At 41.9% G+C, this 15394-nt stretch overlaps 1 protein-coding gene across 1 annotated transcript; it reads right to left on the bottom strand.

The window, feature by feature from the left end:
• Positions 1–210: 210 nt before the first annotated feature.
• On the bottom strand, positions 211–522 carry LOC311248590 (histone H4; the record flags this gene model as incomplete). Its single annotated transcript, XM_084339450.1, has 1 exon — positions 211–522. The coding sequence occupies one exon, from the start codon at positions 520–522 to the stop codon at positions 211–213; it is 312 nt and encodes a 103-aa protein (XP_084195576.1).
• Between the last annotated feature and the right edge of the window lie 14872 nt (positions 523–15394).

Here is a 15394-nt window from a genome sequence, read left to right as displayed (position 1 = left end):
TTTTTAATGATCTGTATGCAATTTTCACGTCCTGTACAAGTCAAAATATATATACGTATAGAATTGTGCATTGTCCAAGGCGTACATATCTAGCAGCTAAGGATGAATCATATTCTGAGACGCAACATGGAATCGACTCAATTCTAGTAACATGTGTGTGGCTCTGAAAAGAGCCTTTGGGTCTTGGGATAGTTTGGATTAAATAGAAGTTTAACCGCCGAAGCCGTACAGAGTGCGTCCCTGTCTCTTCAGAGCATAGACCACATCCATGGCTGTGACGGTCTTCCTCTTGGCGTGTTCGGTGTAGGTGACGGCGTCACGGATCACGTTCTCCAGGAAGACCTTCAGCACACCACGAGTCTCCTCGTAGATCAGACCAGAGATGCGCTTCACTCCTCCGCGGCGCGCCAGGCGACGGATGGCGGGTTTGGTGATTCCCTGGATGTTGTCACGGAGAACTTTACGGTGACGCTTGGCGCCTCCTTTTCCGAGTCCCTTTCCTCCCTTTCCACGACCAGACATTTTCTTCTGGGGATGAGTTCCAAACAAATGAAAAGAAGTAATGACAAGCAAAGGCAAAGCCCTCTGAATATAAATACTGTCTGAGGACGTAAAAGAAGACTGAGAGAGCGCGTCATGCTGGGCGTGGCCAAAAGCTGCAGCCCATAATAACCCCCCTTCTCACACACTTAGTTTTGACCATAGATGCCAATAGTATCCAGCTGCAGACGTTCAGACCAGCGCTTACAAGCCCCGCACATACAAGCCCCGCACATAGCAACCCCTCGCTTCCATTGGCTGATTTTGGTGACGTGATTTTGGGTCACGTTGCACGTTGCACTGCGGGATTGATTGATTGATTGATTGAAAACTTTATTAACAGATTGCCGTATGATTTGGGTCACGTTGCACTGCGAGATTGATTGATTGATTGATTGATTGATTCATTGATTGATTGATTGATTGATTGAAAACTTTATTAACAGATTGATTGATTGATTGAAAACTTTATTAACAGATTGCCGAATGGGTACACGTGACCACAGGCCCTGATTGATTGATTGAAAACTTTATTAACAGATTGTAGAATGGGTACACGTGACCTGACCGATTGATTGATTGATTGATTGATTGATTGATTGATTGAAAACTTTATTAACAGATTGCAGAATGGGTACAGTGACCGATTGATTGATTGATTGATTGATTGATTGATTGATTGATTTATTGATTGATTGATTGATTGATTGAAAACTTTATTAACATATTGCAGAATGCAGTACAGCTCAATACACACAATTGTTAAGGGGATGCAGACCATGCAGTACTGTTACATTTGTGACATACAGTAAATATATACAAGGGGGAGGGAACTGTACATTTATGATGAATTGAAAATGGGGGACCCTGATGTAAACAAGATGGAAGTCTTTCTCTGGTCTGCATCCCCTTAACAATTGTGTGTATTGAGCTGTACTGCAGATATATTTCAATTGCCTTACTTATTTACATAAGTATTATAGGCCTACAGCAGTATTGTACAGACAGTCTGTGTGAAGTCTGTGTGGTTATCCAGCTGCACAAAGGCAGAGCAAGAGGCTCTACAGAGGGTGGTGAAGGCGGCAGGCAGGATTGTCGGGACTCCTCTATCAAACATCACCTCCGTCTTCACCTCCCGCTGCCTCCACCGCTCCAAGTGTATCATCAAGGACCAGTCTCACCCAGCACATCACCTCTTTCAGCTCCTTCCCTCAGGGAGGAGATACCGGTCCATACATGCCAAGAGTTAAAGATTTAAGAACAGCTTTTTCCCCCAAGCAGTCAGACTGTTAAACGCTCATTGACTGTCCCCTCACGTGCACCATGCACTTACCTGGACTTGATAATCACTGTTACCACTCATCATGCACTTTATTTAAAATATTCTGTTATGTACAGTGTTATATGTGTTTCATGTATGTATATATTGTACTACGGTCTGTGGGAGCTCCCCTGAAATTTCACTCACGGTCATATAAGAGTTTTAATGTAGAAGGTTTTATTAATGAAATGTTGGGTATAAACTGGGAGGAGGTATGTTGTGAGGATGACCCAGAGGTTGCACTGGACTTATTTATGTCAGAAACAAATCAGCCCCATGGATAGATAGTAGCTTTTAATGAATTTTAATGAATGAGAGAGACATACTGTAGCCAAAAAAGCATCAGTGTGTTCCAGTTCTGCAGATGACAGACAAAAGTACCGTTCCTTACGTAATCAAGTCACAAAGTTAAATAAGGTGAGAAAAAGGGAATATTTTAAACCATGGTTATATGATGTGAGAAATGATGGTAAAAATCTATGGAATGTTTTAAATCAAATTATGGGTAGAAAATCCAATGTCTGTACACCTTTTGTTGAGTCATATGGAATTGTCCTAACCAAACCATGTGATATTGCCAACCATTTTAATGATTTTTATGCAAGTAAGATATCTCAGCTCAGGCAGGGAATGCACATCTCAAACAATACAAAATCAAATGACATAATTAAGAATATCATAATGAAAGATAAAGGGTGTACATTTGATTTTCAACAGGTTGAGGTTAGTGATATTGAAAGGTTACTCCAGGCTCTACCTGACAGCAAGTTAGCTGGCACAGACAACTTGGATAGTAAATTATTGAGAATTACTGCTACGATCATAGCAAGTCCAGTGTCATATTATTAATAGATGTATACAAGTGGGACTATGTCCAAAGAGATGGAAGGAGGCTAAGGTTACTCCTTTACCCAAAGACTCCAAATCAGTTTTTAATAAGGGCAACTCCAGACCTAATATAGAAAAGATAGAAAGGCTGACAAAGAGAAGAAGAGTGCAGCAGAAGCTGGAGAAAGAAAAAGATGGAAATATTTGAGCATTCTCAGTTTTTTAGAGCCACACTTGCAAGACAGGGAGACCAGCAGCTATTTCAGGGAGATGGAGAGCCAGCAGACTGTGGACTCCTTGCTTCCCTCCATCATATATGTCAGAGGTAATAATTGACTTTAGGGCCTGATCACTTCAGTGCAAGCAGGGAGTAGGAGATGAAGGTTGTTGTGGAATATTCCAATGAGCCAAACAGTGAAGCTGTAGGAATTCAGATCGAGTCAATTTGTATAAAAATATAGAACAGTTTATTTCTGTTTCCATGCCCACAGAAAAGTGCTCAGTTCATCATCAGAGACCAGAATGTCATATCTCCTTCCTCAACCTTGGCTGTTGTTTATAAGAAGGCCGTCAGACTGTAACCTAGTGTCTTTGCCTAGTATACTAGTTGATCATATATTAACTAGTCAAAAGCTGTACAGAGATTTAACACAGATGGACATAGATAACATTTCCAGTCACAAGGTTTTTATTGTTAAACATTCACAGAATGTGTGTGAGATACCACTGATGTAATCAGGTTTGTTTACATAAATGGCAAACTATATATATATATATATATATAGCTTTGGCATTTTGTGGAAAACTGGAAAAAGTGGAAACTTAATTTAATTATTCTAGTTTTATCTCCAAAACTGAAATATTCTGTCGTCTGTCACCCAGACGACCCAAGGTTTGAGCAGTGAGGAGGAGGGCCCTGGTCCATCCACAACACTGCCCCGCTCTGCACCACCAGCGGAGATAGCTGCTCCACCACCTGCTGCACAGAGGGAGGTCCCTGGCACCTCCATCGTCCGTCGGGGACATAACAGCTCTGCACCACCAGCGGAGATAGCTGCTCCACCACCTGCTCCACAGAGGGAGGTCCCTGGCACCTCCATCGTCCGTCGGGGACATAACAGCTCTGCACCACCAGCGGAGATAGCTGCTCCACCACCTGCTGCACACGGGGACATAACCGCAGGGCAGGGCTCCTCCTCCACCACCACCACCCGCCTGACTACCTACCAGCAGGAAACAGCAATGAACATTTTTTATTGAGCCTGCTGCCAGCTTTGGACACACTTGATGGTGAAAATAATTCACTTTTAGTAGAAAAAGGGGGTAACCACTGCGCTCAGACAGGTGCGTAGTCCAACATTAATTAAGTTGCAAAAAAGGAGGTAGGGACCGCACTCAGAATATCGTTGTTTTTATTTTCAAGTTGTTATAGCGCACAAAACGTTTTCAGCCATCCGGCCTTCATCAGTGTGCACAGCAGTGCGCTATAACAACTTGAAAATAAAAACAACGATATTCTGAGTGCGGTCCCTACCTCCTTTTTTGAAAAGAATTCACTTGTCAGAATGAAAATCCAGCAGGTTTTGCATGAGGCTCAGTTTCCAGTTGAGTTGTAGGTTCTTTGTTTTATTGTAATCAGTTCAATTGTTTTTAGGTTTACTTGTTTTTAATGATTTAATTTAATTGTAATCAGTTTAATTTACCTGTGCCTTTGATGATCTGTAAATAAAATAAATATGCACTGTTCTAATAATCAATTCAATGTCTAAATGTATCTGTGCCCATAATTGTAATATGTATATATGCATTGGTCAAAGTTTAATCTTGATTTGCATCGTAATAGCCAAAACATTATGCTAGTTATGAATAACATTTATACAAAATTGTTGGTAATAAATAGTTATTGTACAAGGACAATCTTGGTTGAGCATGGGAACAACTCTCTCAACACAAAGTAGGTGGCTCTGAAAAGAGCCTTTGGGTGGCTCTGAAAAGAGCCTTTGGGTGAATACGGGAGGTAGGAGTAGGAGGTCCTCAGATGATCCCATTCTGCCATGGCACCTATCCTGCAGCTGAGCAGCTGAGAAGTACCCAGTGAAGGTTTCCCTGACAGTAATGGCCTCTCTGGTGGCGTTGTTGCTTCCCATCCTTCTGAGGGCCTGGGCACCTGCTCTGCTGGCACCACAGGCACTGGCACAGATCCATCGTCCCACCTGATTGATTGATTGATTGATTGATTGAAAACATTATTAATTGCAGAATGGGTACAATACAGTACAGCTCAATACAAACAACTGTTAAGGGGATAGCTCAATACAAACAACTGTTAAGGGGATGAAAGACTTTCATCTTGTTTACATCAGGGTCCCCCATTTTCAATTTATCAGGACATTTATGACATACAGATATTTATATATAGCCTACCTCATGAAGTTGTGGAGCATACATGTTGCTTTCACAACTTTCTCCGCAACCTCTGGAGACACACCCAGCACCCTCCTATACAGCCTCCACTGAGCCGCCATGATGCCAAAGGAGCACTCCACCATTCTTCTGGCGTGGGAAAGCCTGAATGAATTAATGACAACTTTATTTAACAGATTGCAGAATGGGTACAATACAGTACGGCTCAATACACACAATTGTTAACCCTTTTCACTGCCACACGACAGCAGGTTAACCCTTTCACTGCCACACTACAGAAGGTTAACCCTTGGTTGTGTGATAGTAAAGGGTTAACCTGTAGTGTACAGTACACCCAAAGCTGGAGCAGGCTGCCTGCTCATCATATCTGCACATAAATGGCACACACATTGACATTGATTGTACATATAAAACACTGCTCATCTATCGACAAAAGCAATACATACCTCTGGCTGTTGTTGACCACGGCTGACCATTCATAGTCTGAATCATCCGAATCATCTACTTTGGATGGAGAAGTCTCACCGAGGAACTCAGCCATTTCATCATCTCCTACAAACTCCTTGTCCCACAGGGAAGCGCCACACACACGCCGACTCATATTTGCTAAACGAATGGTCAAAAATACTACAAAAAACTAAAAAAAAAATACTCCTAAACGCTGCTGCTGCTAATACTGTCTAAATATACTACAAAAATCCTCAACACTGATGACACCCGACAACACTGATGACACCCGACAACACTGATGACACCCGACAACACTGATGACACCCGACAACACTGATGACACCCGACAACACTGATGACACCCGACAACACTGATGACACAAGACAACACTGATGACACAAGACAACACTGATGACACAAGACAACACTGATGACACAAGACAACACTGATGACACAAGACAACACTGATGACACCCGACAACACTGATGACACAAGACAACACTGATGACACAAGACAACACTGATGACACAAGACAACACTGATGACACAAGACAACACTGATGACACAAGACAACACTGATGACACCCGACAACACTGATGACACAAGACAACACTGATGACACCCGACAACACTGATGACACAAGACAACACTGATGACACAAGACAACACTGATGACACCCGACAACACTGATGACACAAGACAACACTGATGACACCCGACAACACTGATGACACCCGACAACACTGATGACACCCGACAACACTGATGACACCCGACAACACTGATGACACCCGACAACACTGATGACACCCGACAACACTACACCCGACAACACTGATGACACCCGACAACACTGATGACACCCGACAACACTGATGACACCCGACAACACTGATGACACCCGACAACACTGATGACACCCGACAACACTGATGACACCCGATGACACCAGACAACACTGATGACACCCGACAACACTGATGACACCCGACAACACTACACCCGACAACACTGATGACACCCGATGACACCAGACAACACTGATGACACCCGACAACACTACACCCGACAACACTGATGACACCCGACAACACTGATGACATAGAAAACACTCCGGTCATTACTCCGGGACAGCAACTCACAGGGAGACAGGGAGACGGGGCAGGCGTTAAGACTGCAAGCGTATGGATACAGGGTGAGATACAAGACAATAGCTCAGGGCCGTATGCCCCGAGGGGGCAGGAGGAGTCAGTCACTCAGAAGGTTCAGCACTGCAGGCCAGGCGGTATGAAGCTGTTCCACCAGCTGGGGGAAGGGTATCCGGTGCCCAGGTACTCATCTCCCTGCAGGAGAGAGAGAGATAAGAGCTATAGCAGCAGTGCAGCAGGCTAAACCAAAACGCCAACAACCAACCGAAAAATACCTTTCAACATTCACCCGTTTGCTTCCATCTCTTTGCAATCTTCCTTTCAAATTCCTCCCGTTCACTGAAATAGTAGACATAAAAATCACAACTTTGTTGACAGAAACATTGAAAAGGATATATATATATTTACATTCTCTACTCTCACCTGTGATGTACAGATGGACCTATTAGGAAGAGTTGTTCAGCCTGCAGCAATGGCGTCTTCTTATGCAGGGCAAGGCCATGAATGATAGCCTACCAAAAGAAAGTATGTAATTTAATAATAATAAAAAAAATTATCTGATCCAGTCTACCAATACAAAACAGCAAACCATTATATGATTACATACACAAGTGGCACTATTGCAGGCAACCTCTTTATATATGTTTTGAAAGTGCAGGAGCAGCCATGATTATCCCTACCTCCGGAAACAGAACATCCAGGATGAACTTCACTTCATCTGTGAATTCCACCAGAGGTGATGTTTTGTGCAATATGACCCCAAGATGCCTGAAGAGGGTGTTTTGGTGTTCCTCAGTGGAGAGGTAGACGGGGACCTCAGCGGACTTCTGGTGGAAGTATTTCGCCTTCCCGTTGAGTACATCCTGACAACAATTTTGTGACAATAGAACCAGTGCTTTGTGTGGTGGTTATGTGAATCAAAACAGGCATGAAATGTCAACGTACTGTACATTCATTCAAAAGATACAGTACAAAATTTGAGGCATAGTTAAATTATGTAAATTGATCATATTCCTAAAGACCCTAAAGGTGAAGCGTTACTTTGAGATCAAATATGAAAATTTGCAAAATACCACCAAATGCTGTTCAGCGTTCTGTGATTGGACAATGAAGTCCACCAGTCTCTTCTCCTCTGCAGAGCGGTCAATGGCTGCCTGCACATGGGCTGGAAGTTGCGTAGTGCTCCCACTCCCGCGTGGGAGTCTGTACACCGGGGTATGGTTTCCCTTAAGCAACCCTCTGGCTTCATTGGTCCAGAAGGCAAACATCTGGCCACACCTTCAAAACAACAACATTAATCTTAAGTATTGGATAGGAAAAGGCTATGGCCGTATATCTTTTTAATGATGTTATACTGATAGAATGCAGGTGTTAATTTATGCATCCAACAAATGCTCCATTAAGTTTCAGATGTTTTACATCTTCTGCCAGTGACCCTATAAATTAAGTGTTACCAAAATGAATAAACGTATTGGTCAGGGCTGTCATACCCTTCTATTTGGAAACGTTCCATTAGAAAGAGACACCACCACTTGCGGATCAAAGGCATGTCCATCTGAAAGAGATTAGAGTGACGAGGATCATCTTTAGTCCATAATGTATTCCTTCGGCCATACGACTTAAGAGGTCTCCTGGGTTCAAGGTAGTGGTAGGAGATATCGAGTTAACAGCAAAGGAGGAAGTCACATAGGATGTGTTTTGGACAACACCTTATCAGGGGTGAGCATGGCACAAAAGGTGGTCACAAAGATCAATCAGAGAATAAAATGTCTCTGTAGAGTGTCCACCTATATTAACAGGTCAGCAATGGAAGTCCTGGCAGGGGCACTGATCCAATGTCATTATGACTATGCATGCTCCTCCTGGTACACTGGCATCACAGTAGCACTGAAAGGTAGGCTACAGACAGCTCAGAACAAATTAGTTAGAATGATTTTAAAACTCCATCCCAGGACTCACCTTACAGACACATTTTTTAACAGCCTCAAAATGGCTCAGGGTTGAGGAGAGGGTCTCTCAATTAAAACTCAACATGACACACAGGATACTCTGGAATACTGTCCCTCAATATCTTAGTGGATATTTTAACATGGTAAGGGATGTACACGGACATGCCACCAGGGTGAGTCCTACAGACATCGTCCCAGTCAGTGAGATGCAATAGAAAAGCCTATGGCTTTATTGTGTTTATTAGAATCATATTGGTAAATGGATAAATGTATACCTGTTCATATTGTGATCAAATGCATATGTGTGATTTCCATTCTATCTATCTATTCTCTTCCAGATGAATAGTATGGTGCAAAATAAACATTATTTGAACTCTGTTAATTGTTCTGTGGTTAAATGGTATTCTAACTTACCTCACGGAACTCAAACCCTGTGTTCAGGACTATGGACAGGGTGTACTGGAACAGAGAAAGCGGAAATCAATATTTATCATAATGTTGACAAAAGCCGGCATGTAATTATTAACAAAAAAATAGACCTTACCATAATCATAAAAACCCCACAGTCATTTCCATTGAGCTGACGTGGTAGGTCCAGATCAGCCCCAGTTTCTTCGGTCCAGGGCCCAGGGGCAATTTGGTGTGCTAGATTTCTATAGAGAAATATATAAATCTTATTTCTTTATCTACTTTTTTCTCCCATTTTCTATTTTTCTCCCATCCCAATTTCGTATCGTCCAATTCTACCCTCCCCTGTCTCGAACGCTGTTAGGCCATGCCTCCCACAAGCCGGCTGCAATGTGGACGAAGCCTTACATCACGTGTCCCCTCCGGTACTCGAGGAGGCAGCCGTTGCATCTTTTCACCTGCACAGCGCAATCTTTCAGCGTCGGGGGTCTGCGTGGGAGGGACACGCCGCCCCCGTCGCTTCCTGATTCTGCTGCGCAGGCGCACCAACCGACCTGTAGGAGTCGCTGTCCACAATGTCCGATCCCCACCCATCAGCTTCCCACCCCCTAATACTGCCAATTGTATTAGTACGAACGACCAGCCAAGCTGATAGCAATGCGGAGAGCTGGGCTCAAACCCAGCGTCTCCTGCATTGGTGGTGAGCGCCTTGCCCACTGCACCACCTAGCCGCCCCAGAAATATATAATTATTGAGAGAAGATAGATGTGACAACCACCACCACCACATTGGTACAACATAGCAAAACCAGAGGCTATAGGAAAGTAGCCAAACCATTAGGGTTGGGTATGGTTTAATTTGTTTCCATTGTGGTGCCAAAATTTCTTTTTCAAAACATTGCTACTTCCTAAAAGCAATAGTTTTCTGGTATTATACATGTTGGAACCAGTACCACTCAGTACTCAGTTATTGATACCCAACCATAACGTAATTTTATATGAACTTGGCAAGCAATATGTCTTATCTGACAACCTAAACAGGACTCTGTAATCCGCATCTGCAAACCCGTATGGATGGTTTGCGTACAGCGAGTCCAAGAAGAACAACTGTCTCCGCAATGGCCGCATGATCTATAATTTGGTAATGGGTCATTAGTTTGGGTCAATAGTTGCACAACAGTTTCACAGTCATTAGGACAAGGAGTAGAGCTGTATTTCATAGTTGTTAGTTTGAATACACATTATTCAAACTGCCCAATAACCATATCATCTAATGACAGTAACATAGCCTTACACAGAGAACGTAGTGGTCTGGCCCATATGTGTTGGTCCAAGCTGGGAAGACTAAGAAGTCTTTCATGTGTAGATATACCTAACATAAATGAAAAAAGTCATCATTATACATAACTACATTTTTAACGGCATTAATATTTGTAACAGCAATTTATTTTTTTACTTTGTTAGTTTATGTACACCGACTTACTGGAAAGTCATGCATGTTGGGTGGTGTAATCTTCCATGTAGGAACTACGAACATGTCCTCTATATATATGTCTTTGCCCTAGGGAATAAATAACATTGAAAGACAAATGGTATAACAAAGCATAAACAATTGCATTATGTTTCATTTCTGCTATAGTATTCTGTATAGATTTACTTACTTGTAGCAGAGCTAGTTCTTTAATGATTGCCATGCAGGCATTCCCGATCTGCAAGAAACAAAAATGAGCGAAAAAGCTTAAAAGCAAATATGCTTTCAAGCCCTTCCTTGTGTTCACCTATTACCCAATACTCACAGATGAATCAACGTCTCTTAGCAATCCCAGGCTGCAGAATTCTTCACGCATCAGACATATGGGTCCTTCTTTGACAATATATTCTGTGACTGGCCGTGTCTTGTCCAGCACGTAATCGAGCTGTGAATAACAGTTATTAATTATAATCAGTTATTACCAATTTATTTATTTTTATACTGTACACTTTGAATACAAATTTATATTTGGATTGATTAGCTTACCAGTTGGTCCTGGGTAGAATTCCATTCCTCATCCCAGAAAATCCTTGTTTCTGCCGTTATGGAGGGCACAGTGGGGGCTGCTGCCACTGTGGCCACTAAAAAAGATAAGAGATTTCCAGTCATTCATGTGAAGGCATGTTTAAAAAAATCGAAATCATCAAGTGCAAGAAATTCCTGACCCTGACCCCCACCTTCACCCCATTACTCACCAAGTGGTTCATCAGTGACCATTGGAGCAGTGGCAGATGTGTCTGACAATACTGGATTTCATAAAAATAAAAAAAATATTTCAACAATACTGGGATTAATGTGTTGCATTTTGATATAATGGAGGGCACAGTGGGGGCTGCTGCCACTAAAAAATATAGAGATTTCCAGTCATTCATGTGAAGGCATGTTTAAAAAATCAAAATCATCAAGTGCAAGAAATTCCTGACCCTGACCCCCACCTTCACCCCATTACTCACCAAGTGGTTCATCAGTGACCATTGGAGCAGTGGCAGATGTGTCTGACAATACTGGGTTTCCTAAAAATAAAATATAAAATATTTCAACAATACTGGGATTAATGTGTTGCATTTTGATATAATTGCATAGCAAAACAAAATTTTGGAAAGTTACCCAATACTGCCTGGCTGTGGATGTTCATTGTTACATCATTAGATCCAAAAGCCTTTTTGAAGTTGTCCAGAGTGCGCTTGTTTCTGTTCACGTTATCATGGTGGATGATGTTCCTCATGAGGAATAGATGGGTCGATGGCAAACTCATGTTTAGGAAGTAGTTGTTTTTCTTCATCCTTGCAAACAATTGTTCTGCTACTTGACTGTTAATTTTTCCAGCAAGCTGCGGGACCAGGCAAAGCTTCCGCAGAGCATCACGGTCATCCTTTGTATTATCTTCATGGAATCTGTCATAGAGAGCATAATGCTCTGCTGAACCGGTTATTGGATGGCCACCACTGTCTGGGATCAGTTTTTTAGTCTCCAGCCAAAGTAGTGACACCTTCAGCTTTCCCTCTTTGGCCTGCTGTATGTTCTCTGGAGTTGGTGCAGATAGCCTTCCCTCAAAAGGCTTAAAAGGCAATATCTGCGGTTCTCTCAGATTCATGTGTGTTGCCAGTCCACGTGCAAAGTCATAGATCACAATGTTTGGCATGTGTTTCCAAGAGAGGAGAAGATCTGTGAAGTCACGTGGGCTTTCCGCTCGAAGGTTAAATTTAATACTGTATACGATGCCACATGGACACATAATCACAGCGTAACCACCTGAAATATATAAAAAAAGTATTCAACAGTTTTTAAAAAGATAAACTAGTGTGTTTTCACCCTCAGAGATAATATTAATCAGAAGAAAACTATCAGTAATAGTAGCTTGTACATGTATGGTGTTAAATTTTTAAAACATACCTGACGCAGCCCAGATATTTTGGAACACCTTGTCGTATGCCTCCCTCGACTTCATTTCACCAGACAATCTCAGGAGGAGATCAGTGCGTGATCCAGATGAATCCAGCGCACACTCCCTACATAATGTGCGAATCACTTCAACCTACAAAATAAAATATGTTAATATGTATGGAGAGCTGCATGTTTTAAAGTGGAATCATGGCGTTAATTCGCTCCGAAAAGGGAAAATAAATTAATTCACTCCTAAAAGGAAAACCAAATTATTTTTACCTTCTGCTTATACAGTTCTTCTGTCAGCCGGTCTTCTGAGACTGTTAGTTCCCGCACCTCAGCTTCAGCTGGTTTTGCTGGATGGACTTTTCGAAATTCCGTATTAATGACTTTGTTACAGCCTCGTGTTCTTTCTCCGATCCAAGGTGCCCAATAGTGGAAAGTTGGTGGAACATATAATGGATTGTTTTTTTGACCTTTATAAAAGGACAAGAAGAACGTCAATAAATTAAAGAGTTGTAAGTGAAGTGACATCTTGATAAATATACCACAACATGTATCTATCTCCATGTGGTTGTCACATTTGTAATTGGAAAAGGTCCAGCATTTTAACTAAGTGCTCATTAGTATTGTCTTGCATTACTTGTTACAAATCCTCGGCAGATCCTTTCCATTGAAAGTGCCTCCCAAAAAAGTTGTATGTCGACCTCTCCATTGAAGTTCTCAGGAGGTTGTGGAAGGTCACTCACTAAACAAACAAGGATGAAATATTGTAACTTCTGAGAGTAATCCCGGTCTGCAATTCACATAAATCTGTATTCCATGAAAGCATTCTTACCTGACAAATGGAACACGCCCTTCTTATGGAGGTCCATGATTACTGCAGGTGGATGATCACCACAGCGTATGCAGGAATATTCATACGCATGTGCTGTGAGGGCTTCAAAGTGGAGATAACCATGGAGCACTGTATCAGCAGAGGGGTACTGTACACCTGTGGTCAACTCCAAATATTCGACCACTCTGCTCACTGCAGTATGGACCTTAGAGAGAAAAATATTATGGAAAAAACAAATGTACTGTAGCAATTCATTTGTAAACTAACCCAATATTTCAAAGAAGATTTTATCAAACATTACCTGTAGCAGGTTCCGAATGGTGATGCATAAAGGGAGAGCGAGTATGGCATGGTCATTAAAGTTATGTAAACCTTCTTTCCACTCTTGGTACCGGAAGTAGGTTCCACATTGTGGGCAGGATTTACAGTAGGTTGAGATGTCTGGAAATCCAAAGATTCAACAAGAATCGCAACACAGTTTACAACACATTGAATAATATATATAAGAGAAACAAATCCTCCACAGTAGATTGTAATAAGATAATATTAGTGTTCACAGATGTTACGTTGTCATTGACACTCTGTAGGCTCAATGTCGAGCCAATGCAACACAACAAGGAGACGGCAGTCAAAGTAGTAGTTAATGAAATAATTACCATGGATGAAATGAAGAATAAACGAAAGTAACGACAGACAAGAACACATTCTACACAGACAGGATCAGCACCAGACTGAGGCCATGTCCCCACGTATATGGATCTTTTGCCAAACGCACATTTTATTCCACGATTGGGCCTCTCATCCACATGTAAAGGGTGTTTTCAGAGACATAAACGGAGACTTTCTTAAACGCATTTTAAAGTGAAAACTTTCCCAAATATAATAATAATAATAATAATAATACTTCGTTTTATATAGCGCCTTTCAGAGGACCCAAGGTCGCTTTACATAAGGGGGGGGGGGAGGGGGGAGATAACAAGTCAACAAACATAGTGGACAGACACAGCACATACATATAAAGTGACATATATATATCTGTTCAGTGGATCCGTGCAGCCACTGTAAACGCATAGTCTAGATAAACGATGACGCCACAGCTCACTATGCATGCTCAGACTGTTGTTCCATCCATGGCAATACAATAGGCGCCCGTAGCCTTGAAGCGCACAGAGGCAATAAGATGGACAGCGCCTGGTGCTGAAATGACAGACAGAAATAGCATGTAGTTTCTTCCCCCTCGAATGTATATATTTTCTCTTATTGATCTCTGCCTCTTAAGCAGTACTGTATATTTGTATATCTTGTATATCATTCATGAATGTCTAGATGTAACAGCTACTCTATACTCCAGTGCAGACAGATGTAACAGCTACTCTATACTCCAGTGCAGACAGATTCGGCCATCAGACGCTGCTTGCGTGTAATAGGAGGGATGTATCTGTTATTTAGTTATACTGGACATTTTCGTAGTAGTAGATTTCTCGTTTCTGTTTATTTATTAAGTTAATATAAACTGTGTTTCGAAAGTTTTTGAGGTTGTTAAACACACGCTTTTCATTTATTTAAGTGGCGAGTGGCGTTTTTTTAGTCTGCTTATTTCTCGAGAGATATCATACAATGTCATGTTGAGACCTTGAGATCACAATATCACTTATATATGCGACGACGGCACGTGAACAGTACAATGCAATTAATGAATGTCTTGTTGTAATTAGTATATATATAGTTTGTGATAAGGACTCGCCATATTTAGTTTCAGAATCCGTTGAATACATTGACATTGTATCTCTCCGTCGCCCAGTGCGCAGAAGTAAAGCATTAAATCGTGACATATCTAGATTGGTTGTTTCCTCTGGACTGCATCTAATCCACCGCTATATCTATCTATTTATTATCTACTGTATGTATGTCAATATAGCCAATGGAAATGCTAGGAATGGTGAAGTGGGCTGGGTGAACCAATGGACAATTCCTATCATTTCTCTGTCGTCCTGACTGCTCGTACCACCATGGTATTTGGGATATCGCTTATCGCCACCTGTTGGCCCGCATGCTTGTTGGAGCAA

The sequence above is a fragment of the Notolepis coatsorum genome (assembly GCF_963971535.1).
Source record: "Notolepis coatsorum genome assembly, contig: SCAFFOLD_799, whole genome shotgun sequence".
NCBI classification, from domain to species: Eukaryota; Metazoa; Chordata; class Actinopteri; order Aulopiformes; family Paralepididae; genus Notolepis; species Notolepis coatsorum.
Note: the sequence above shows the minus strand (reverse complement) of the source record. Positions and strands in the feature narration are given on the sequence as shown.